The 23,080-nt window shown below is 42.1% G+C and overlaps 2 protein-coding genes across 6 annotated transcripts in view; one reads left to right on the top strand and one right to left on the bottom strand.

Annotated features, from left to right (window-relative positions):
• Positions 1–14,802, top strand: part of glis2b (GLIS family zinc finger 2b) — a 29,043-nt gene extending 14,241 nt beyond the window's left edge. For 2 of the 3 annotated variants that reach the window (XM_079366526.1, XM_079366525.1), the window contains exons 2-7: positions 5,929–6,130; positions 6,568–6,698; positions 8,013–8,168; positions 8,278–8,411; positions 8,515–8,633; positions 9,333–14,802. In XM_079366526.1, coding sequence (XP_079222652.1) covers positions 5,953–6,130; positions 6,568–6,698; positions 8,013–8,168; positions 8,278–8,411; positions 8,515–8,633; positions 9,333–10,060 — 1,446 coding nt within the window. In that variant the 5' untranslated portion in view covers positions 5,929–5,952 and the 3' untranslated portion in view covers positions 10,061–14,802. The remainder of the gene's footprint in view (positions 1–5,928; positions 6,131–6,567; positions 6,699–8,012; positions 8,169–8,277; positions 8,412–8,514; positions 8,634–9,332) is intronic. The other variant, XM_079366527.1, reaches the window with a different exon arrangement.
• A 513-nt stretch (positions 14,803–15,315) lies between these two features.
• LOC306838377 (mitochondrial import inner membrane translocase subunit TIM16-like) overlaps positions 15,316–23,080 on the bottom strand; it is a 107,466-nt gene continuing 99,701 nt past the window's right edge. Inside the window, exons 21-31 of one of the 3 annotated variants that reach the window (XM_079366520.1) lie at positions 22,968–23,053; positions 22,670–22,811; positions 22,386–22,475; positions 22,101–22,217; positions 21,859–21,994; positions 21,665–21,756; positions 21,473–21,559; positions 17,504–17,588; positions 16,720–16,856; positions 15,979–16,044; positions 15,316–15,482 (exon numbers count right to left, since the gene is read on the bottom strand). In XM_079366520.1, the coding sequence (XP_079222646.1) occupies positions 15,396–15,482; positions 15,979–16,044; positions 16,720–16,856; positions 17,504–17,588; positions 21,473–21,559; positions 21,665–21,756; positions 21,859–21,994; positions 22,101–22,217; positions 22,386–22,475; positions 22,670–22,811; positions 22,968–23,053 (1,125 nt within the window). In that variant the 3' untranslated portion in view covers positions 15,316–15,395. Of the gene's footprint in view, positions 15,483–15,978; positions 16,045–16,719; positions 16,857–17,503; positions 17,589–17,933; positions 18,052–19,189; positions 20,983–21,472; positions 21,560–21,664; positions 21,757–21,858; positions 21,995–22,100; positions 22,218–22,385; positions 22,476–22,669; positions 22,812–22,967; positions 23,054–23,080 lie in introns of those variants that run through there. The other 2 variants (XM_079366518.1, XM_079366519.1) reach the window with 2 other exon arrangements.

The raw sequence follows: 23,080 nt of genomic DNA, 5'->3' as shown, positions 1-23,080 counted from the left end.
ACATGGATCAGATCATGAATTATTTTAGGCTTTAACATGGTGGAAAACATTTGGTATATGTTTACTACAAACCTTTTGCCAAAGTTACAGTTTTAATTAAAACGTTATGACGTGTGCTGCTGCCCTCTCGGTCAGGTCGTCTTTGAGAAAGAGATCTTGATCTTGTTGAGTCAATGACCTGGTTAAATAAAATAAAATATATAGAATGCCTCAAACAGATAGGGATGTGGGTCGTTACATTTGCAGAAGTGATCACTCTTGCATGTAGATTGCAGCATGATTTTCAGTGTTTTAAAACTGCACGTGAAACTTGCATCATTCTGTGCTTTTTCTCTCCTTTTCTTGGTGTGTGTGTGTGTGTGTGTGTGTGTGTGTGTGTGTGTGTGTGTGTGTGTGTGTGTGTGTGTGTGTGTGTGTGTGTTGTAAGTAGGTTTGTGTGTGTGAGAGAGTGAAAAGTAGAGAGAGCAAAGAACCCTGGGGAGAGATGGCTGGCCTCCTACAGACCACCTCCCAGGGTCACAGCAGGAGGCAGATTAAGTTACAGCCAACCTCAGAGGGGGTCACACAAGACGTGCACACACACACACACACACACACACACACACACACAAACCCACGCGCACACACGCACAGACATTCTTTTCACTCTCCGAAACCTTCTCACAAAACAAAATATTACTCAATACAATCTAATACCCTGAACCAAAATGATCTTATGTCGCACTGTTTTCATTTGCTTTGATTCTTTTCGTTGGCTCTCAGTTCTGCACCGGCGGGTCAAGCGGGCTAACCTGATCCTCCTCAGATCAGATCAGACTTAAGATCAATCGGTCAAAGCGGGGTTAAAGATCAATGCTGATCCGTTTGAGCCTTGAGGTGTCGAATCGCATAGCCCTACTTTGACCTGCATCAGCAGATTCCCAACCTCAAAATTACACACACACAAAATGACCTCATCAAAGTGCGGTGTCCCGGTGCACAGGCCTGGATTTAGGAAAGGGTCACACAGGGGAATAGATGACAGGGGGGTGCTAAATAGGACACACACAAACCTCTCTTTCAGGACTCCCCTTCCTCCTACACTTCCTCCTCCCTTCATCCTCACCCTAGTATATATCCTAACTATGGCCCCTTTGGTCATCCCTGCTTTCCTCTCCTCTCTTTCTGTCTCTCTCGCCCGTTCAGCTGCTGTTTACTCTGTTAGAGCGAGAGAGGGCCCACAGAGGGGACAATGCCGTCTTTCAGAGAGACTGTCGACCCCACGGCTGAGCAAGGAAGTCTGCATGGGGGCCAGCCAACACCCCTTCCACAAACTTCACAGCCATCCGCCACTGAGATGCACACACACACACAAACTTATCACACAGGCACGCACACACACAGAGACTACTCTTCAGCCCTCTCTGTATCACTTTTTGTCTTACTTGCCCTTTCTCTTTTGTCTCACATTTCCCACAAGCCCCCTCTCGGTGACCGTGGCTGTTTGGAGGATACAGTCGAGATCCCATAACTTTAATCCAAGAAACACACTCACTCTGAGTCACTTCCAAGCCAGTGTCTAATGTTTGTCCACGACAGAATCACGAGGGTGGGCTGGGGTGAAATTCAGCATGGACTGATTCAGCAGGATGTGCTCTGGCAGACTCCGCTGGAAACACATTACTGCGGTATGGATCGCCTGGGGGGTCGTGGGTATTGTAGATATTAATGGCCTGCCGAGCTTCTCAGAAGTCCACGATAGTTTCAAGGGGATTTTTTTTTTCGTTTCTTTGCTAAAAGTTATTTGATAGTGTTTTCACACACAGAGCAGCGCAGACATGTCGGGGCTTTTATGGGAGTTGACCGAAATAGGAACACAGAACTCTCCCTTCTTATTTATCAGGGTTGTGTCGGAGGCTTTTCCCCATTTTCTTTACACACAATTGATCTGTTGTGTAGCCAATGAATCATAAAATGTACACATAACAAAGTAATCATCATCCGTTTATGAATATTTATAAGGTATTACTTATATATATTATTTTCTTTTTTTTTTCTCCATTTAATGATCAACAAATTCTTAAAAATGACCTTTTTTCCCTTTATAATTCGTGCACCACAGCCTCCATGAAGGTCAATGTTTAACTTTTGGCTGGCAGGTAGTGTGCATGGAAAAGGATGGACTACCAGACTGCTGATTTAGTTTACTTAGGTTGGCCACAGAAAGAGAATTACTTGAAGACATTATTAAATATCCTCTACAGACACAAAAACCAAGAAGAAGTCAAAAACAGAAAATAAACAGAAAGTGACATTAATCAACCAGTCTACTGATCTCACACTGCTAATGTTACCTGTCCTATTGGGCCAATCAGAGACGGCCTCTGTAATCAGTGCCACATTGACTTCTGGTGTCATCAGTCTCGCCTCTCCTGGAGTAAATGAGACTCAAGCATGATTGAACAAAGTCAAATATTAACCAAACTTCTCAACATAAGTTTAAGCAAAGAAAACAAATCAAGGAAACACAAAACGTAGTAGTTCTCTTTTCTTTTCCTTTAAATAGAAAATTAAGGTTTAATTTGTGAATTAGTTATGTTCATGTTCGAGTCATGAAGTGAATGGATTTAAAGAACAAAAATGATCCATCCACATATCTTTACATAATCTCTGACTTACAGTATGAGCAGGGGGAATGTGCACCTTCTGATTTATTTATTGGTTAATTAACTACTATTAGCTTTTATATGTTAAAGTAGTTTGTCAGTGGAGAGAAAATTGTTCACGGTGTTGAAGTCATTAACCTTATGACGGGTAAAGCAGATTAATAAAATAAAAATAAACGTTTGCTTAAATTGAAAAATCAGCCCGACGACAGCTCATTAAAGCTCAACAACCCTCTATATGGACTTGACACATTATAAGAGTGACCGTTGTTTGAACAGTGAGGTAACTATGGAGGCTCAATAAATAGGAAAAGATGAGCTATACAGTCCATCATGGAGACAAAGTAATGGTTTGCACGTGGAGGAGCTGCCTGAGCGCTTTTTGTGTGCAGAGACCCCTTCAGTGTCTCTGATGATCTCTCTGTTAGAGATGCAGGATCATGTGATAGGAGGTGCCAAATTGATTTATATTCCAGAGTTATATATGGATCCAAAAGTTCCATATCTGTTCCTTGGGCTTTATCGCACTGATGGAGGGCCAGTTTTCTGTTTGGATGGATGAGAGAAGGATTGAAGCAAGGTTAAGCTGATTCCTGGTCTGTGCCTCGGGGGGAAGGCTTTACTCGGGTAAAGTGGATGACAGGCGATTTTCTGCTATTTTAGACAAACAATAAAGCCAGAAACCTTGGCAGTCTGTGCGATGAGAGTTACAGTAAGTTAGTCCAGAGGGGGAAAAAGGAGAGGAAGAGAGAAAAGAGATGTGGTATAAACCACAGCTTATATCATATCCACTCTGAAGAGGTTTATTTCACAGCTAATGACTTTCACCACATTACAAAGTCTCTATGGCCAAAAAGAACATTTGAGCAAGTAACAGTAATACTCCTCTTTCATCATTGCAAAGTTGACCCAGGTTAAAATCATGGAAACAGTCTATTTAGCGTATCTAAAGATCTTAATGTGGTTAGCAGTATGAAATTTAGTAAAATGAAGGGAAACTGTTTTTATTATTATTAGTATTATTATTATAAGAGACTTTATTTATCCCTGAGGGGAAGTTCATTGTTTTCACTCTTGTTATTAAACATGATAAAGACACATAAGATAGAGATATACAAATCCACATGCACACACGCTTTTATCAATTCTCCTCCTCGCACCGGGCCCCAAATGTCCTTTCAGTGCTATAAAAATGCAATTTGAAACCCTCTCGTGGTGATGTATTTGATGGTGTTACTGGAATACTTAAGTAGTTGGACATGTCTTTAGAAAAAGCAAATAGGTTTGTGGTTCTCCTGCTCTTTGTGTTCAACATAACTGACATTTTGGTGTTAAGTCATTCTATAGGAGACATCAAGAGGGGCCCGTGGGTCATGTGCGTCTCATTTCGGTGTCTAATCAGATAAAAGATCCAATGGCAAGTCCCACAATGTTTTTTTCTGTACATGTGAGGAGCATCAGTGGACATGAATGCATCGGGACAGAGAGATCTCTCTGATAACGGCATAATGCTGCTCTGTGTGTATGTTCCTCTGCTCCCATCAGTATGTGTGTATCATCATTTTATCTATGACTGATTGAGTCTGTACACCTCCAATACACCACCCCCTATGCATGTATGTGTGTGTGTGTGTGTGTGTGTGTGTGTGTGTGTGTGTGTGTGTGTGTGTGTGTGTGTGTGTGTGTGTGTGTGTGTGTGTGTGTGTGTGTGTGTGTGTGTGTGTGTGTGTGTGTGTGTGTGTGTGCATGCTGGTGGCCTTCCCTGCTAGGGCTGGTGAACCTGGTGACCTCTGTGCTCCGTGCCTCGCAGACACAAGAGCTTCTCATGTGGCCCCTGGCCAGTCGCTCTCAAAGCCCACCATTCACCACCAGCCACGGCTCCTATGAGTGTGTCGGGTTATGTGTGTGAGGGAGAAGGACGAAGGGTGAATTTGTTGAAATTACAGTTTGATTAATTACTTTAGTGTGTGTGTGTGTGTGTGTGTGTGTGTGTGTGTGTGTGTGTGTGTGTGTGTGTTTTAATGTATGTATGATTGTGTGTGTGTGTACATGCACACTGGGAGTTTACCACATGAACTAAAGAGAAATATAGGACACCTCGCTACTGTATGTTTGTGTGTGTTTGTGTTTAGTTAGAAAATGCTTTGAGGAGATGTGTGTGTGTGTGTGTGTGTGTGTGTAAAACTGGTGAGAAGGTGCAGTGAACCCTAACACAATGTGTTGAATGGAGCGCTTGGCTATAAACCAGCAGTACAGTACCGGCACTGCCTGTACAGTATGTGTGAAGAACAATAGTCTTAACCTTCACTGACACACTCCATGAGGCGGTCTGACTTGAAGGAAGGTGTTTACTTCAAAAAAGTTCTTTTCTAAAGGAGGTTTTGTATCAACCGTATATGTTTGTCTCTGATGCTGAAAGCATCGCAGGGTTCATCAGGATGTTTGGCTTTGTAGTTATTCGCTAGATGACTCTGAACATCATTCTAGGACTGAAGTGATATCGACAACCCTGCTTTTCAAATGCAAGGATTGAACATACATGTGTTTGAGCATGTCTCTAATAAAAGTAAGTAAATACCCAGCATAGTACAGAAAACTGTATTTTTTTTATACATGAAGAAAGTATTCCTTAACACATCTACTTGTGTCAGTCCGGTGGCCGAGAAAAGCTACAACTGGAACTGAAAATGACAGCGAGATGAAGCATCCTGCCCAGAGCCCTCAGGCGGGGTCCAGAGGTCAGTGTGTTTAGAGGAAGGAGGAGGTGGTTGCAGCGGTGCAGCTGGACTGACAGGCCTTGGGGGCTGCCGGTGGGGTCTCAAAGGTCCATGGGGTCTGAAGGTGCACACTGTGGGGGTGGAGGTGATGTGACTTGCCGAGGGTTGGGGTGAAGCAGGGCTGGTGGTGAAGGTGACCATATGGATTGGATTGTAGACATTCCTCGAGAAGAGTGTGTGTGCAAAGGTCAACGTGGAAAAAGAGGAGGGGTCAGATCTCTGTGTGTGTGTGTGTGTGTGTGTGTGTTTATTTTTCTTAGGCTTACTCTGTGTTTCAGTTTACGACAATGGCTGTTGCGCCATTGTTGGGTTGAGTATTTTGTAGCCAGTGGTATTGTGGGATACGTTCAACAACGTTCACGTGAATCATTTTGCAGGTGTGAGAGTCTATCTTCTGCACTTTGTCACTTTTTCACACTGGAATTAAGCGTTGTCGTATGAAAATCAGACTTTCCTTTCAAGGCCCCTCTCGGCTTAACTCTGCCCCTATGTTTCTGTTTGTGCAGGTGGGAGGTCGGCGGCTTGCGGTCATGCTGTCCCTGGACGAGCCCCTGGATCTGAAGCTCCCTCGGCGGGCCATTGGGCGGGATAAGGGTGCGCGCTCGCCCCTGCTTTCTCCGCTGCACCCCAAGCGAGCTCGCCAGCTACGCATGGCGGATGATGGCACAGCGGTCATAGAGCCTGCCTCCCCTTCATCTCCACGAACTGGTATGTAACTAAGCAAGACTCCGTTCGGCTGCATTTAAGCACAGGACAGTTGGAGATGGTTGCTAACAAAACAATGCAATAATCACAATGACACAAGAAGATGTAATGCAGCAGATGTGAAATATAAATCAACGTTTACAACTCGCTGTTTTATTCCAAAGCAGTTTGTGAATCTATTTGGCAGACAAAAAAGAAATGCCTGAATAAATTCACAAGGATCATCCTTTGAGGAATGATTGTCTGTACATATTTGTTGTTTATATTAAATGAATTCTTATTGGTTAACAAACTGACTGATTGAAAAACTGAGAATTTCTAAAAGTGGAAATATTTGTGAGACAGAATAGGACACAGTGAGACCAGTGCCACCATATCAAATCATTCTGGGAGTTGGTCACCCTGACAGATGTTTATGTGTTTGTGTGCTTGTTTCTCAGGTGTGCAGGTGGTCCCTCATGACCGAACAGACACCCCTACCCCCCCTGCGGTGGACCTGAGCATGTCTCCCTCCTCTCGCCACACCCCCAGCTCTCCAGAAATGACAAACGGCAACTATGTCCCCTCAGGGGTGAGCTATACCGAGATTGAACACATGCACGTCCACACACCTCCACGTCAGCACAGGTGGTTCACAGTCACAGCGTAGCAGCTTTTACCACATTTTATGTTGCTAACCATTACCTTTACTATAGTCTTCTGCCTCATAGTTAGCCTTTATTTATCTTTGATTTTAAAGGCAGATACTTTCCTGTTTTTAGCAGAGAGTGACTCAGCCTGCTGGGGTCAGCAAATCAGGAACAACATGGGGTTGTGTCAAACTCTCCATAAGAGAATCAGGCTTTGCACGGGGTGGGAGGTTCTACATTTGCGTGTGTGTGTGTGTGTGTGTGTGTGTGAGAGAGAGAGGGCTCCTATCAAACACCTCTTGTGTTCCCAAACAATTGCCTCTGTCTGCACTCATTGGCCTTGCAGGCATGGTGTGTTTGTGCCTACAAATGTGCATGTGTGTAAGTGTTTAGTACATGTATAATCAGATTTCAGTCAAGGTACAGCCATGCAGACCTCACGCCGCCTAATTTAATTCGCTACCAATTGAATAAAGCCCCCAACTAAGTCCGAGCTAGCTCCTGACCCTGCCATGACACACAGTGAATGCACACACAAAAGCAAGTGTTTCTAATGGAAGAACAGTTGCACACACTGACGCTCGCATGTTCTCTCCCGTACAGCGTCTCACAAAGCAGCTCACATAGTTTGCATGCAGAGGCAGAGCCAAGTGCAGGAGATTCATCTCATTTTATAAAATGTGTCAGATACACATTTCTGACATAGCTGAGGAAGATGAGACAGCCCCATTATTGTGATCAAATCCTCCTTCTCTTTCTCTCTGCCTTCATGGGCTTGTAAGGCAGCTCAGACTCATGGGTGACTTTATCTTTACGGTTTACTTTCCATCATAGTTATTCTCTGTTTTGAGCTTGAGCTACGTTGTAATGAAATGTGTCTTTGAGTACCTGTGTGAGCCCCAGCAGTGGTTCAGTGAATCTTACAGCTCTCATGCCTTGCTCAGGGATGTAGGGAGGGTTTGTAGCACACAGCAGGAGGATAAATAGAGAAGTGGATTTTTTAAAGAAAGATGAGAGTAGCAATTCTGTTGACAGAAAGAACAAAGTCTATATGTCTATACTTCCAGCTTCACAGATGATTTAGCCTTGAAAAAGACTTAAAATGCATCCACTCGATTGTTCAGGTATACTGTATTTTCTTGAACAACGTCAAAGCCAAAAGGAACCACAGCAAATGTTGTGCATGAGTCATTCATTTCTGTCCGTTAGATAAATAACCCTGTTGCTCTATTGTCTGTTTTTGTTTTGGTGATCAGAATTCTCACATCTCACAGGCCTTTCAGTTTTTCATGCCAATCGGAGCAGGGGCAGGACTTCACCTACCATCCTCCATGTTCATTGGCCAGACAAGTGACAAGAGAGCCTCTCCTGACCTCTCAGCAGATGAACAACTGGCCTGCCACTGGAAGAAGGTAAGACCCAGGAAGTAAAGAAACTCATTCAGTGACCCTGTTGCCGTAGCAGAACAGCATTATTGTGTCAAAGACACATTTGAAATGCAGAACGTTTTCCTTCTTCTAGTGCCATCTGCTTTTTGACTCCCTGCAAGACCTGGTGGATCATGTCAATGACTTCCATGTGAAGCCTGAAAAGGATTCTGGGTACTGCTGTCATTGGGAGGGCTGTGCTCGGAAAGGGAGGGGATTCAATGCTCGGTAAGAAAATCCTTTGCTTTGGTACTTTATTAAGTGCACTTTAAGTGGAGAATTTAAAAGGCACTTACTGTAATGTAATGTATGGATTTTGGTGGGGCTGCAGGTACAAGATGCTCATCCACATCCGCACCCATACTAACGAGAAGCCTCACCGCTGTCCCACCTGCAACAAGAGCTTCTCACGCCTGGAGAACCTCAAGATACACAACAGATCACACACAGGTCAGTTGGCTTTTCATATATAAGAAGGATTTTAATCCTACGCAATATTCATATTAGTATGGCCAAAATTAAATATAGCCTACCCCTGTCATGTCTTGTCTGCAATGTGCAGCACAGCATGGCAGTGTGAAGTTGTTCTGACCCTGAGCCGCCATTAGAGTTAGTAAGAGAGGGGTAATGGAGGAAGAATGTGGCGATGTGTAACGCTGGAGATGTCAGGACGTATCAGTACTGTGTGTGTGCTCATGTCTGAGTACATGTACAGTATGTTCACACTCTGTCTGCCACTCTGACTGACTCCCGAGGTGAGTCTCACGCTTCCACAACGCCATAACGCAACGTAAAACCCCAAACTGGGTGACCAATTTTACACATTGCATCATCAGCTGTATAGACGCAATGACATTGGCAGGCCAGTTATTCATCTGCTGAGATCAACATGTCCAATGGTAGAAGAGCCTTGTTACAGGGCTGTTGTGGAATTGCAATCTGTAAAGGGCAAAGACATTACAGTAAAGTGTGGAGGCAGGAGGGGAGGCATGAAGGAGGTGTGTCCAGAAAGAGCATTTTATTGGTCTGAAAAATCTATTCTGAAAGTTTCATATCAAGGCTAAAAAAAGAAATGCATCTCCAAGCTAAGATACCACATGATAAATTAAATCATTTAATAAAAATGTGCATAATTTTTCCTCTCTGCAGGTGAGAAGCCTTATATTTGTCCTTATGAGGGATGCAACAAGCGCTACTCTAACTCCAGCGACCGCTTCAAGCACACACGCACGCACTACGTGGACAAGCCCTACTACTGCAAGATGGTGGGCTGCCTGAAGCGCTACACAGACCCCAGCTCTCTCCGCAAGCACATCAAGGCCCATGGTCACTTTGTTGCTCAGGAGCAGGGCTCCCCAGGCGGGGTGGGCTCCCTGCTCAAAGGTAGCCAGAGTGGAGGGCTTGCCAGCGAAGTTGGGAAGGAATCAGACCTGTCCTACGTCAGCGCAGCTCACATTATCATCCCAGGTGCAGCGCTCCTTGGAGGCCACGCTCTGCAAGGTTTTGGTGGGGGCCTGCCCATGTCCCAAATAAGTCCTCGGCCCCTGGACCTTAGCACACTAGGCTGCCCCAGCTCACCTCAAGGCGGCCTGGGGGGCACATCCATCCTGTCCTTTAATGGCTCTCATCTGGGCCTGGCCAAGTCCCCTCTGCTCTCTTCGGCATTCCCCTCCTCTGCCCTCGGCCTGTCCATGGTGCCAATGCTGGGGGCCTCATCTGAGCGCAGGGCCCAAGGGAAGAAGGGCCGGGCTGAGGAGGCCAAGAATGAGGTGACTGGGGGGGTCCTGAACCTATCCACAGGAGGAGCTCATGATCCCCTGTCCTGGGTGGTCATCCCTCCAGGCACCGTGGTGCTCAAGCCAGCTGTGGTCAACTGATTCACATGTACACACACACACACACACACACACACACACACACACACACACACACACACACACACACACACACACACACACACACACACACACACACACACACACACACACACACACACACACACACACACACACACACACACACACACACACACACACACACACACACACACACACACAAAAAGACATACACATTCCAGAGGAGCTCAGGGGGTTGGGATGGGAGGGTGAACGCCATAGTGGGGCCACAGGCGGTCAAAGGTGATAAAGATCAGCTCGCACAATCAAATCCAGACAATGAACTTTAGAGAGGGCTGGGAAAAGGGGAACTCTAGAGAAACTTTGTACAATCTTAATCAGCAAAACAATAGCTAACACTACACCTCACAAGGACGAAGTATACAACGCAAGCCTCTTGTTTAATGGGAAACAAAACTTGGGGCCCAAGAAAATACGGTTCTCTATTTCTATAACAAGGCCTGACGACAGGCTCCTCTTTGCTCTTGTATTTTGTACTTTATTGATTCCTTTCTGCTGGTTCTGTGGACAGGTCCATGAAAGTGACCGTCTTATTGCTCTGTGTTCTGACAAAAGTCCTGATTCATTGATAAGTATTTATATGGCATATGTTCTTCATGACAGTGTGCCTGTAGCTTAGCTGTGAGAAAGACACCATGAATCTAAACGACGCTCTCACGTTAAGCGAAGACGCACGCAATAGGAAGATTCTCCATGCTTGATGTTAAAGTTGGGACCTATTTTTCACAGGCTGCTGTGATTAATATGATTCAGACAGGCTTGCCATACCAAAGCAAGTGAACTCAAACTGTCTTGGATGTTCTGCTCTGAGACAGCTCCATTAAACACAGCACTTAATAGTGTCAACTGGTTCTAGTATTGAAACCTCAAAACTGCTGCTAACCTCTCAGCTCCCCCAGTGTATCATTAACTGGGAAGGAGCACTTTTGACAATCTATCCTCAGTTTGGGGAGGGTGACCAACAAGAATGTGTCCCAGGCTCGCAGACTAGGGGCTTTTTGGGCACAGAGCAAACACAGGACTTCACACAGACAAATGGTGTTATATCACCTGACAATGACCAATCCTCACTTCCTCTTTTACTCAAGTGAAATTTAAGGCACAAGTGCATCTGGCTCCCCCTTCTGGCTGTACACGATAAACAACATCCTGCTTTCCAGCTACAGAACTTTCACTTTTGGATTGTCCGGCTGCTTTCCCGTAATTGAATCAACACAGCCAGTTTGAGAATGAAAGGGCCACTGTGGTGATTAACAGTAGTGTGTTGTGTCTTAAAAAAAAGTGACCTGACCCAAAACCAGCTGTGAACCAGTTGAATCCTAACATAGCAACGTGGGTTAAAGTTTTGCCCCAAGTTCAACATGTCCCATGCAGTGCAGAAAATACCTGGAGAGGGGAAATAGGGATGTGAGTGTGTTGCAACAGAAGGGGTGGTGATGCACTAAATGCCACATGCAGCTGGACTGACTAGGAAGCCACACTATTCCACACTGCCTCGTTTAACTCTGTCCAAAGGGGCAAAAAGGACAGAAAAAAAATGACTAATTTGACTTCTGGGAAAACTCATCAAGGTTCGATTAAGCAGTCAACATGCACTTACCACACACTTTAATCCGTACATTTTTTACACAACGTTACTGCCAACTCATTGTTTTTTGATTATTTTTTTTTAACTTTTCTTCTGAAGTCTGCTGCCGGGGTCCCTCCAGGCTTGTGTTGCTAAACATGCATGCATGCACGATGTTGACTGCACTGAGGAGAAGTAGGCGAGCAGAAGAGGGTAATCACAACACATGGAACATCCCCTCAAGAAACTGTAACACTGACTACCCTCCTCTCTCTTCTTTCGCCTCCATCTCTCCTCTACCCGTCTGCCAATGTTGAGGTCCTACTTTACTTCATCTCCCCGTCTTAGAAATAATCAGTTATTGCTGTTTTATATTGTTGTTCTGATTTGTATTTTTGTTGCTGTTGTTCAGACGAGACATTGTTTTTTGCTGATGTTGAAGTTGCTTCTTGTGCTCTGAGACGGCTACTCGACACTCAGCTTTCTGTTGTCCAGGACGAGTCTCAAAAAGGTGCTTGAGGAGAGGAGGACGAGGGAGAGGTTTTGGTGGTTCTCTAAGGCAGTGGTTCCCAACTCTTGGCATTTGGGAATAATTTGGATCAAAAGTTAACTAACCAATTCTTGTCAGTGGACAGGCAAATAAGATTTTTTTTTTTTTTAAAAACAGCAGAAGTAAATCTCGAGAAAACATTAAATCAAATGGCAGGGTAACAAGGGAGCCTAAAACCAGTGTTGATGTAGGACATAATCAAGGTCAGGGGTGTGACTATCAAGGAATCAGGAGGAAGGCAGGTACTAAACCACAGGAGATGTTATTGCTTTAAAACACAGAGAACATAATGCTTTAAAATAAAAGGTAACAAAGTCTTTACCGCCAGATATTCTATCAGTGTGGCTCAATGGATGAATCACAAGTTCATCCTAAACGTGTCCATACTCACTAAAAGATCGTAACACATACTCTAAGGATATGCTTGACTTTTTGTATATCCACAGTGCCAAGTAGTTGAACTTTAATGACTTGTTAAACCTATTTACAGCAGCAACTTTCACAGACATTAATGTTCCTCTCAGGACACATTTGAAAAGTTTTAGTGATCCTTTAAACATTTTATATGGCTCCATCACCAGGTGAGAAATGTCACTTGTCCTACTTTATTTCATAACCAAACAATGGAAAAAAAACTTGACATTCCCATCAACCTCAAATGTACACAGAGCAACTTGCCAATTAGCAGAGATCTCAGTGCTAGTGGTATAAATTGAGATGTTCAACAAAGTAAACCTTACATGACAACCATTAGTCTGTAATGCTGTCACTCACAGCTCTACCAGTGTGCCTGTAGACTCTCAGTTACACTTTTATTGAATGTCAATAAATGTGGATTTCAGGCTAAAAGTACAGAATTATATAACAGTAGTGCTTTTTGGGGGTTGTAGGCCGAAAAGTTGGGAACCACTGCGCTGCGACTGAGAGACATTACATTCCTACATGACAATCACATCAGGGCACTGAAGGTCGTTTGGAGAGGGTGTGTGATACTACAAGGTGTCCTCATCAAAAAATCATGAGGTTAAAAAGGTTTTTGAGCTACCTTTGTCGACTCTAAATTCTTCAGTCAAGGAAAGCAAAACCAGAGACGAATAACACAGACTGTAAGAGGTTGTAAACATGGAGAGACAGGATTGGCTGAATGAGAGGAGAAAGAGGCTTTGTGCCAGCAGAGGAAAAAAAGGCAGAGGAGAGGAGAGCTGTGCTGTGCGGCTGCAGTCCATCTGCCAAACGGTGTCTCAGCTCTGAAGTCACTGGCTGTGCCGTGCCCAATGTGGCAGCCAGTCACAGGCATACCAGCCTGAGGAAAACTAGGCCACTGAACTCTGTCTGCCCTCTGGCTTTATTTTTCCCTTTTTTTTTTATAGATTAAACCCAAAAGGCTCAACTCTCTCTCCCCTCACAGAGACTCAGCAAACAGGCGAGTTAACAAGCTGCATCACAGTTAACACCCGCCCCCCCCCGTCTGAAGAGGAGAGCTCCGTCTGTCCAAAGGATTCACTTAAAATAGGATCCGCATATCTATGTTTCTGCCTCAGTAAGTCTTAGTCATCATTATTATCTAAACACTCCCCCCTGCCAATCATACGCACCACCAGCTATGTCTCTGAGTTCAGTGTGGGTATCGAAGACTATCTCTTGTTCTGAGTGGACCGTTCTGGCCTGTGATGTCATCAGAAACAGGTGTTAAGTAGGCTAGACGTGGTTTCCGTGGAAACAGTGAAACCCACTGATGCAGTGGCTCTCTTCCTCCTCCCTGCCCGTCTGTCCCTCTGCAGGTTGAAGCCAGGGACACAACTCAGTACGACAGCAGAAAGCTGAAAAATATGACACGGATCCTCCTGGGGTCCACAACATTTCCGTAATAAATAAGCTGTATGATCCATTAACCCTTTGAGCTCAGTCTGTAAAAAAAAAAAAATAACTGCACTTTTGTTCCCCTCATAGTTTATGTAGATATGGGGATGCTACCACGTCCTCACTCATTGTAAAACATTACACATCAGTTGTTTTGGGAACCAAGAATAATTGTTAAAATCATCTTCACTTGCTAAAATTGCTGAATTGAAAGTCTTATATTTTTGAACTTGTAAAAATGGTACTTGCTCGTGGAGATTTTAGAGTTACCCTAACTTAACGTAACTTAAAGTGGAGCTGAAATCCAGGGCACAGAATTTGCGTTAGCTAGCTTTTTCTTGTCAATGTAAAGGGTGCCATTGACTGAAGTGCCACAGTGTTGCACAAAGGGTTAATGATAAGACTAAGGCCATGCGAGGCCTGTTCCAAGTTATGTTTTTTGCACATTTGTGAGATATTATTGTCAGTATTTTAATTTTTCCAAGTGCCTTTTTACTATAGGGTAAAATATAGAAGTTATACACTATATGAATAAAAAATGATTATATGAAAATATATTTTTCCTGGCATCATGTTCTGTGGTTGAACATGCTGAATTTTAGAGTTGTAAAAGTCTCCAATTGGTACAACATAGCGGTGTTCTCCTGTTTTAGAGGAATTTTATTACGATATTGATAATAATGTCAATGAAAAGAAAAATGTTTAATAAAGTTGTATTTGATAAAACTTGGGTTTTCATTTCTGCTTCAAACGTACAATCCAGACACATAAAGATGGAAGATAACATCAAACATAACACACGCTGGTGATCCTCTTAAAGGGACATGTACTCACCTAATAACCCCCAAAGAGCTTCTCCTGAATAAAACAATCAGAGCAGTAATAACAGTCAACCAGCTGTAACTGTCTCAGCTGTTCAAATCTACAGGAGTTGAAAATGGCCACATACATATATATATTTTTAGTCGGACAGAGACAGGAAATATTGGGAGTACCAAATGATCATGAGTGGCTGTAGGACTGTAGTCTTCGTCTATGAGGCGTCTGCTCTACAGTCTGAGCTCTATCAGCACCAACATGGTGACTTTAATTCAACGATTTCAGCATGGATTCACAGAATTCAAAAGAATGCATAACATTTTATGTGAAACTCTTTACGAGACAATGCGGCCATATTTGAAAAGTTCATGATTTAAAGTCACAACCAATGTCCAAAAATGCATCTAACAGGAGACTAGAGAAAAGAAAACAGGCTTTTATTGGGTTATAATTTACAGAGGATGGGGAGAGGAAAGACAGGGTGAGCATCATTTCATTTTTCATGTTTCTGTATTTTTTTCTGATTGCTGTTTATCTTGTGTCTGGATACTTAGTTCCTCGTCTAGACGCTCTTTAGCTCGCACCACCTGCACACGAGCAAAGACAGAATATTAAAACAACATTAGTGATGACAAAGGTTGGGCATATAGTGTATCGTTACAGTTGGATCACAGCTCAAATGAAAGGCGGATAGATAAAATCAGGGAGAACAATCATTTCAAACAGGATCCCTCCAACACACGAGTGCTCATTTCATATTTACCACAGAAATTTAAAAAAAGGTTCATTGTTTGCATGTTATAAACAAAACAAGTAAAGTGACTGAAAGTCACTGATGAGAATCACTGTTCCCTGCTGCAAATACTAATTTAGGCATTTTACATGAACACTGTGCTACAAACAATGAATCTCTGAGCATGTAAACACTACGAGGGATCAGATGATTCAAAGAGACTTACAGTAGTTTAACATTACACTCAGTGTGCAGTGTAAACAGTACAAACTCAAATCCAGTGTGTCTCTAAAGTAAAAAGGATCAAATGTCTTGTTCCCATGATTTAGTCTAAAGAAGTGAGTACTTACTTTTGACTGCAGGTAAAATGAACCGCCCACCGACTTGTCATTGACTTTAAAAAGGTGTTCGTAGTTCTGCAAGAGATAAACAGTTCAGGTTGACAACAGGTGGACTTACTGACACATTTGATCATTGTGAGTTTGTGCTGTCGTCCTCCAAACTGGTCACTTCTTTAAGGTCTCGGTCTTGTCCTTGGAGTCGGATGCATTTTTACTCTGCCATGTCTCGGTCCCAGACTATGTGGACTCCAGATTTAAACTATAAGAACAGTCAATGCCAACACTGACAGGCTATCTTTCCTCGTCATTACTTTTTGAAGAAGGAGAAAACTCATTTCTAAAAGAAAGAACTTTAATTCATTCATAATAGAATTAATAGTTATCCCCTGGTTACAGCTGCAACCGTCCCCGTGTTACAGTGACACGACCGCTGCACACAAATTAATGTTTTTTTTGCTGCAGATACCAAGAAGCATGAGTATCCATGTTTGAATCTGTTTCCCAGAAGGCCGGGCCGAATGACTTTCACATTGAGTGAAGTTCTGAAGATATCAGAATTTAAGTGTGAACTCATGCACACAACGTAGCATTTAAGAGCTAACTGCAGCACATAAACTAAGCAAAGAAATAATGCCGTCAATTTTATTCAGATGTTTAGGCTGGTGAGAAACATCTGGACAGACCAATTATTCCATAGCCTAAGAGGTGCTGCCATACAAACACTTTGTCCAGAACAAAAGTGTGTTTTACCTTCTGAATTTCTTCAGGACTAAGTTTGGAGATGTTGAGGATTTGCTGCGCCTCCTGCAGGCTCATCCCAGTGATGCTGGAGGCTGCAGCCGACTGCTGACCTGAACGGCCCCTGGCCTTCGCTGCTGCTTGACTAGCTGTAAGACAAAACACAACACACGTGTTTGAAGCGTCATCTCTCCACATAATATCAAAGAATGTGAAAGCAAAATGACATGAAGGACGTGAGGCTGATAAAAATCCATTCAAAGGTGTCAAGGTTCGAATCAGATCTCTGAAAGATGAACCGCAGTAATATGGTGAAGCGTCAGCAGCTGGAGAGCAGAGGAGGCTGGTTGTAATAAGCAGGCGTTATTATGACAGTGGAAACATTTTGGCTTCCCAAGACAGAAAATGAAAGAAAAAAACTGTGAGCAAATAGTACAACAAGACAGAGAACTTCACAAATAGCAAAAATTAATATGATGCAGCGTTTAATCAACAGCACAATGAGAAGATCCAATCACTCTATTGAACATACACCACATCTGAATAATATGACCTATTTATTTGGTTGTAAAAGATGAAATTATAAACAAATTGACAACTTGATTTGATGTAAGACAAGAATTTATAATTCATGCACACGTTTCATACATTCAACATATTACAATGGAACTGAAAAACATCTGTATCAATAACATGAAGATTTGAAACAAATAAGCTTGGTGTGCATTAGTGAGCTGTCTCTGCATGAGACACTGTGAGCATCACGTTTATACTAAATCACTGTCAGGGATCATACCTGCAAATTCTTGCTGTAAAGCACGAGCAAAGGCTCGTCCCACCACCTGTGCTCCCATCACGATGATCTGTGCCAAATACTTAGCCTGCAGAGGAGAAAGACGTGCTAGTTAGAACCATAAGAGTAGACAAGCTCAGTGATAAAACATGTGATGTAAGACAGAGACCGTCCTGCAGGTGTGGATTAAGCACCTTCATTACAGCTGATAACACTCTGACAGTGTTTCTAGACACTCTCTATTTTCCTTAGCCATAAATTAGGTTATGTTTAATCGCATTTTCTCCTGATAAAGTCAACTCTTTTTTGTACCGAGGAGGAGACAGCTGGTTTATGTAACGTTTTGGTGCAAAAACAAGTCCACAGGCTCATGCTGAGGTCAGCGTTGTCTCTGGACATACACAAACGCAGCTATTACAAAGTGTTAACTTACCATTATAATTAAACCGCTCCTCCGTACTCGGTGTTCCGTATGTTTTCACTACACATGTACATGAAGGTTACTTATGAGTCAAAGTTCAAAGAAATCAACGAAATTCAAGATAAACCAGGTTTGAAGACGAGGCGATATCGCCACCTGCTGGCAGGGAGGCCGAACTGCACTTGTCAGCGATTTACCTGCAACGTTATTTAACGCTGTAAGCAAACGTCTCCTAAGACAAGAAAAAAAGAAATATTAATTGTATTGTGAGGTAGCCTGATAGGTAAACATATGAAGAAATATTCTGGAATAAATATGGAAATATGCTGGTTGAGGTTTACATGTGTATGTGCTTCTGCTTACATGTAGATCCTTGTTTCTATTGTTTTGGTTCATTGACTATACTTTCAAATGTATTTTCATAAAACCTTTATTTAGCCACCGTAGAAGACATTTTTTAAAGGAGAACCAGTCAAGAAGAGCAGCAAACCCCTCTGTCATCAACAAAAACCCTTCAAATCATACAGTAAATGAAAACCTAAAACTGGAGCACAAATTCACATTCAAGTTATTGTGTTAAAGTATCTCAAGAAAGATGGGGTTTGCATGGTTTGCATGTATGGTACATTTACATTTATGAATGTCAAAATTTGCTAGAAAAATAACATCTCATTTAATGTCACATTGAAAATGAAGTTGCCAGAAAAAAAAACTTTTATCAGAAGGTCAAAATGAGAAATAATTCTGTGTAAAATAAATCTTGCCACAATTTACCAGTATGCACTTCCAGAGTTAATTAATAACAGCCTGACGGATCGGTTCACAGAAGACATCATTTACACCAAAAGTAACAAACCAATAGTGTCTTCGTCTCAGCCTTTTTGTAATTATTATTTTTTTTAATATGCGAGGTAACATGGACACACTTGTTCTCCATATAACTCTATGATGAGTGTGCATCTTTGCTTTTTCACAAGCCTGGTAAACATAATTTCCCACATATTTAACAACACTGATACAGCACAATATGATAAAAGGAGCTAGTAAAGACGCTTTATAGCATGGATAAGTAAAATCTCTTCCTATTTGGATGCATTTCAGAAAAAAGCATCTTTTTAATGAATTGGTTGTTATAAAGTAGGATAACATAGTTCCCAAAGAGTTCATAATGTTTATTATGTCAGAAATAACCTCAGTTTATGAAGTATTCCATGACAGGATGTTGACTTTATATGATTGTTTTCTAAAGATAAGGGGACTATCAAACATGGTTTTAAAAGATGTTTATTTAAAGACAATATGAAGAAGAATCCACAAACCATTACTCTCACGTAGGACAGAAAAAACAAACAAATGCTTATGTATAAAACGTTTTTTTACCCAAATGAAAGGCAAGCTAAATGATTGACATATTACAAAAGAATGGAGTTCAAGATTCACAAGCAAATACAGTATACATCACAAAAACACAGACGACACCTGCGGTCCATGTGTACTACCTGATGTGCAAAAGCAAACATGGCTGACTCAATGATTCACGTCAGAGATTGTAAACTAACTACCTGGATTATTGACTGGATTGCAGAAACCCTGATTAGAAATTGATGATGATGGCTGTGATGTAGGATATTAATACTGTACTGTGATGTTCTATTTAAGTCACAGGTTACTTAGTACTAGTAATTATCAGGTAAGAAAAATTAGCTCATTTAGATGAGAAATGTCTAAAAACTAACAAAAATCATGATTGAAAGTTAAAATTCTCCCCCCAACAAAAAGAAAAAAGAAAAGAAAAGAAAGGAAACAATCAGGTGTGAAGTAAAAAGGCCCCTCTAAAAACTCCAAGAAGGAGGTGGTTTGGCTTTTAATAGTAAAAGTCATAACAAAACATGACTTGCATAACAAAAAAAACATTTCATTGACCATTATCCCTTACATGTAAGACTACTATTAGACTACTGAATCATAAAATATTCCTCAATACAACTTATACAAATGCAGTTAATTATAATCATGTTAAACTAGATTGTATCATGTCATTGGCTAACAAAGAAAAGAACGTCATTTTTTTATAAGAAATTCCAGTTCATCGAGAAACATGAACACTGGTGACCCTGTTGTATCCTCAGTGTGGTTTTTGCTGCAAAGGCTTGTGTGTGTGTGTGTGTGTGTGTGTGTGTGTGTGTCTGTTTGTCTGTCAGGAAGACGTTTTTTCAGATACACTGCGTTCAATGATATAATTAGCAGCCCCCCCTCCTTACATTTTTTAAAGACACATTGTGAGTGAGCATGCTCATATGACTGGCAAATAGAAAACAAAGTAAGCAGTGGTTCACTGTGGAGGTAAGTGTGCACACAGATGACAACTTTGTATGCAATGACAACCTGGTATTTTGAGATAAAAAATAACTGACTTGGGGGCCAGTGGAAGTCATTAATTTTTTCTCTATCTGAACACCTCAGAGTGTATTATCATGCATAATCAAGGCCGCGATCTACATGTAGAAGTACAAGCTCTAAAGTAACTGCTGATGTAGCATAAACCAGAAGTATTATTGCTATGACTGCCTGCTGTTTTATTCACCTTCCTTGAGAAACCTGTAATACATGACCATGTTCATATTTCCTACTTTTATAGTTTTGTGATCTTGTGTTTTTTTAAATATCAGGAACAGTGTGACATAACTCTGCAGTTTACAAAGTTAAATGAATCCCAGGTTGATTTCTGTTATTGTTGAGAGTTACAGTTTAAAGTAATACAAGAATAAATTTCATGCAGTCACGTTAAAATTTAAACACCACCGAGACAACATGACATTTGAACTTCCCAGCCTCAACAGATATTTTGACACAGACCCATTTTAAATGGTGATACACTTTGTGATTTGTTTTCCTCCGTATGATTTTTACGTTTACATCCTACAGTATTCATTGTGCGTGGAGAGGACGTTTCGATAACGCCCTCACTGAGACAGAAACCTGACGTTTGATTAGTTGTCTCCTCTCTACTGTTGGCACCAAGATTAAACCAAAGGGCAAGAAGGCGTCCTCTTTAGTCATCCTGCAGGAGACAACAGACACAGTTAGCTTAAGGGACTAAAGACACATTTTGAATTAGCACAACTCCAGTGGTCCTTAGAGTCTCTGTGTTTTATTTAAAAACATGTTTTAAAAATTAAATACCCCCAGGCTAACACGTTTTAGTGTAGTCATATTGTTATAAAATGTTATCGTTTTTGTCATTTCACAAAGCTGTGCTTTTGAATAAATGATTTAAATCAAATGTGTTATAATGAATGTGTGTTGTATTATATGACGGTCGCAGCAAATAAACAGTATCTCTCTGCAGAACATGATGCAAACTCAAAGTGAGTGTCAAAGATTTCTTTTTACTGACATATCATACATTGCAATATCACACAAAGGATTTTGTTTTCATGACATTGAAACTATACTAAAAACTTTATTTAAAAAACACGTGGAATCAAATATGCAGTTTAATCTGGCAGCAGATTTTTCTCTCCATAACCGTTTCCATCACATTCACTCACCCACTCATCCTCGTCCACTCCCTCAAAGGACTCCTGTGGCAGAGGGTCGTCCATGTTGCCCAGCTTAGCCACCATGGCACTGAGCAGCTGTGTAACAAACACACATTCAACGTTATATCAGGCAAACAAAGTTATTGCAATGTAGATTTTCCTGGGGGATCAAACTCGAACAGTGTTGCAGCTCCTCCTCACCTCCTCTTTCTTCTGCTCATCAGTCTTCTCCTCCAGGTAAACAGAGGAGGGAAGATATTTTCTGACTGGAGCCTCTTTGGGTGCCTCACTCACTGCAGCAAAAAGAAGAAAAAAACACAGCAATAAGAAAAAAAGAGAAATATACAAAAACACTTCAGTTACTGACGGTGTTGCATTGTCTCCTGTGTCTGCACCTGGCGTCATGTCTTTAGGCTTGAGGCTCATCTTCTTGTGTTTGCCGTTGATGCCTGACAGCCAAGCGGAGGCAGACAGAGCCGGCTCCCAACACACTGCTGTGTTTGGGTACAAGTCATCCTGGAAAAACTCTTTCTGTATATCCAGAGACACACAAAAGTTGTCATTATTTGACATAACAATAAGGACGGTATGAAGTCTTCATTTCATTTGTGGCCACTAGGAGGTGCAGTCAGCTCACCTTGACACGTGGCACCCTGAAGGCCACCGGCTCTATGGTTGTTTTGGTGAGCATCAGTCCTACAGCGATCTCCACATCACGCACATTGCACTCTGTCTTGGGAAGAAAGCCCAAGCCCTGCAGACAGAACAAGTGTGAAAGTGAAGGGGAATCACAAAGATGGCAACAAGTTTAAAAAGAAAAGCTGCTCTAGCTTCTTCAGTGTGTGCATGATTTGTATAGTGAATTATTCACTAGTTTAAATATGACAAATCAATGGAAAAAAGGTGGAGTCCAGCTCAGTACCTTATGTGGCCCAGGAGAGTTAAAGCAGCTGCATTCCATGAAGTACGGACTTTCAGTGACGACCTCATAAATGTACGCTCTGGTATCACCCTACAAAACAAAACACTCACAATAAGATCTGCGTTCAAATGTAACTTGTGAAACTTTATTTTAAATGAAACACCAGGTATAGAATAAAAATAAAGTGGTTATGTAAAGTTTGATGCCGTGTTCCTTGTTCATACTTTTACGAGTATAAAAGCATTTAAATGTATCTGTTCTTTCATGTTTAAAGTAGTTCTTACTTTTCCGGTGAGGATGACCACGCTGGTGTCGGGGTCGTAGAAAGGGATGAGTGTAGAGGGGGAGACGTCTAGACTAGTGGTGGCTATGGCTCCGGAGGACAGGGAGTCAGTGGAGTACAGGTAGATTCCTCTCTCACTGCGGCTGCAGAAATATGACAAGAAAGAGTCAGCTTGGAGAATAACTAACTAACTGCTCTGCTCTGATAACACTGAATCTGCTCCCTTAAGTTCAGCAGGAGCCACACATGATTCAGGGGTTTCACTGCCGAAGTACACTTTAACGAGTCGTTTTCAGTACCTGTCAAATCCCGACACCAACAGGTACTTGCCCTCACACACCCACACAACACGAGCTCCCCTGTGGCCCTCAGGACCCGGGCCCTCCTACAAAACAGATAACAGAAAGTGTGT

Source organism: Symphodus melops (assembly GCF_947650265.1).
Source record: "Symphodus melops genome assembly, chromosome: 17".
NCBI classification, from domain to species: domain Eukaryota; kingdom Metazoa; phylum Chordata; class Actinopteri; order Labriformes; family Labridae; genus Symphodus; species Symphodus melops.
The sequence above is the reverse complement of the archived record's forward strand: the minus strand, read 5'-3'. Positions and strand labels throughout refer to the sequence as shown.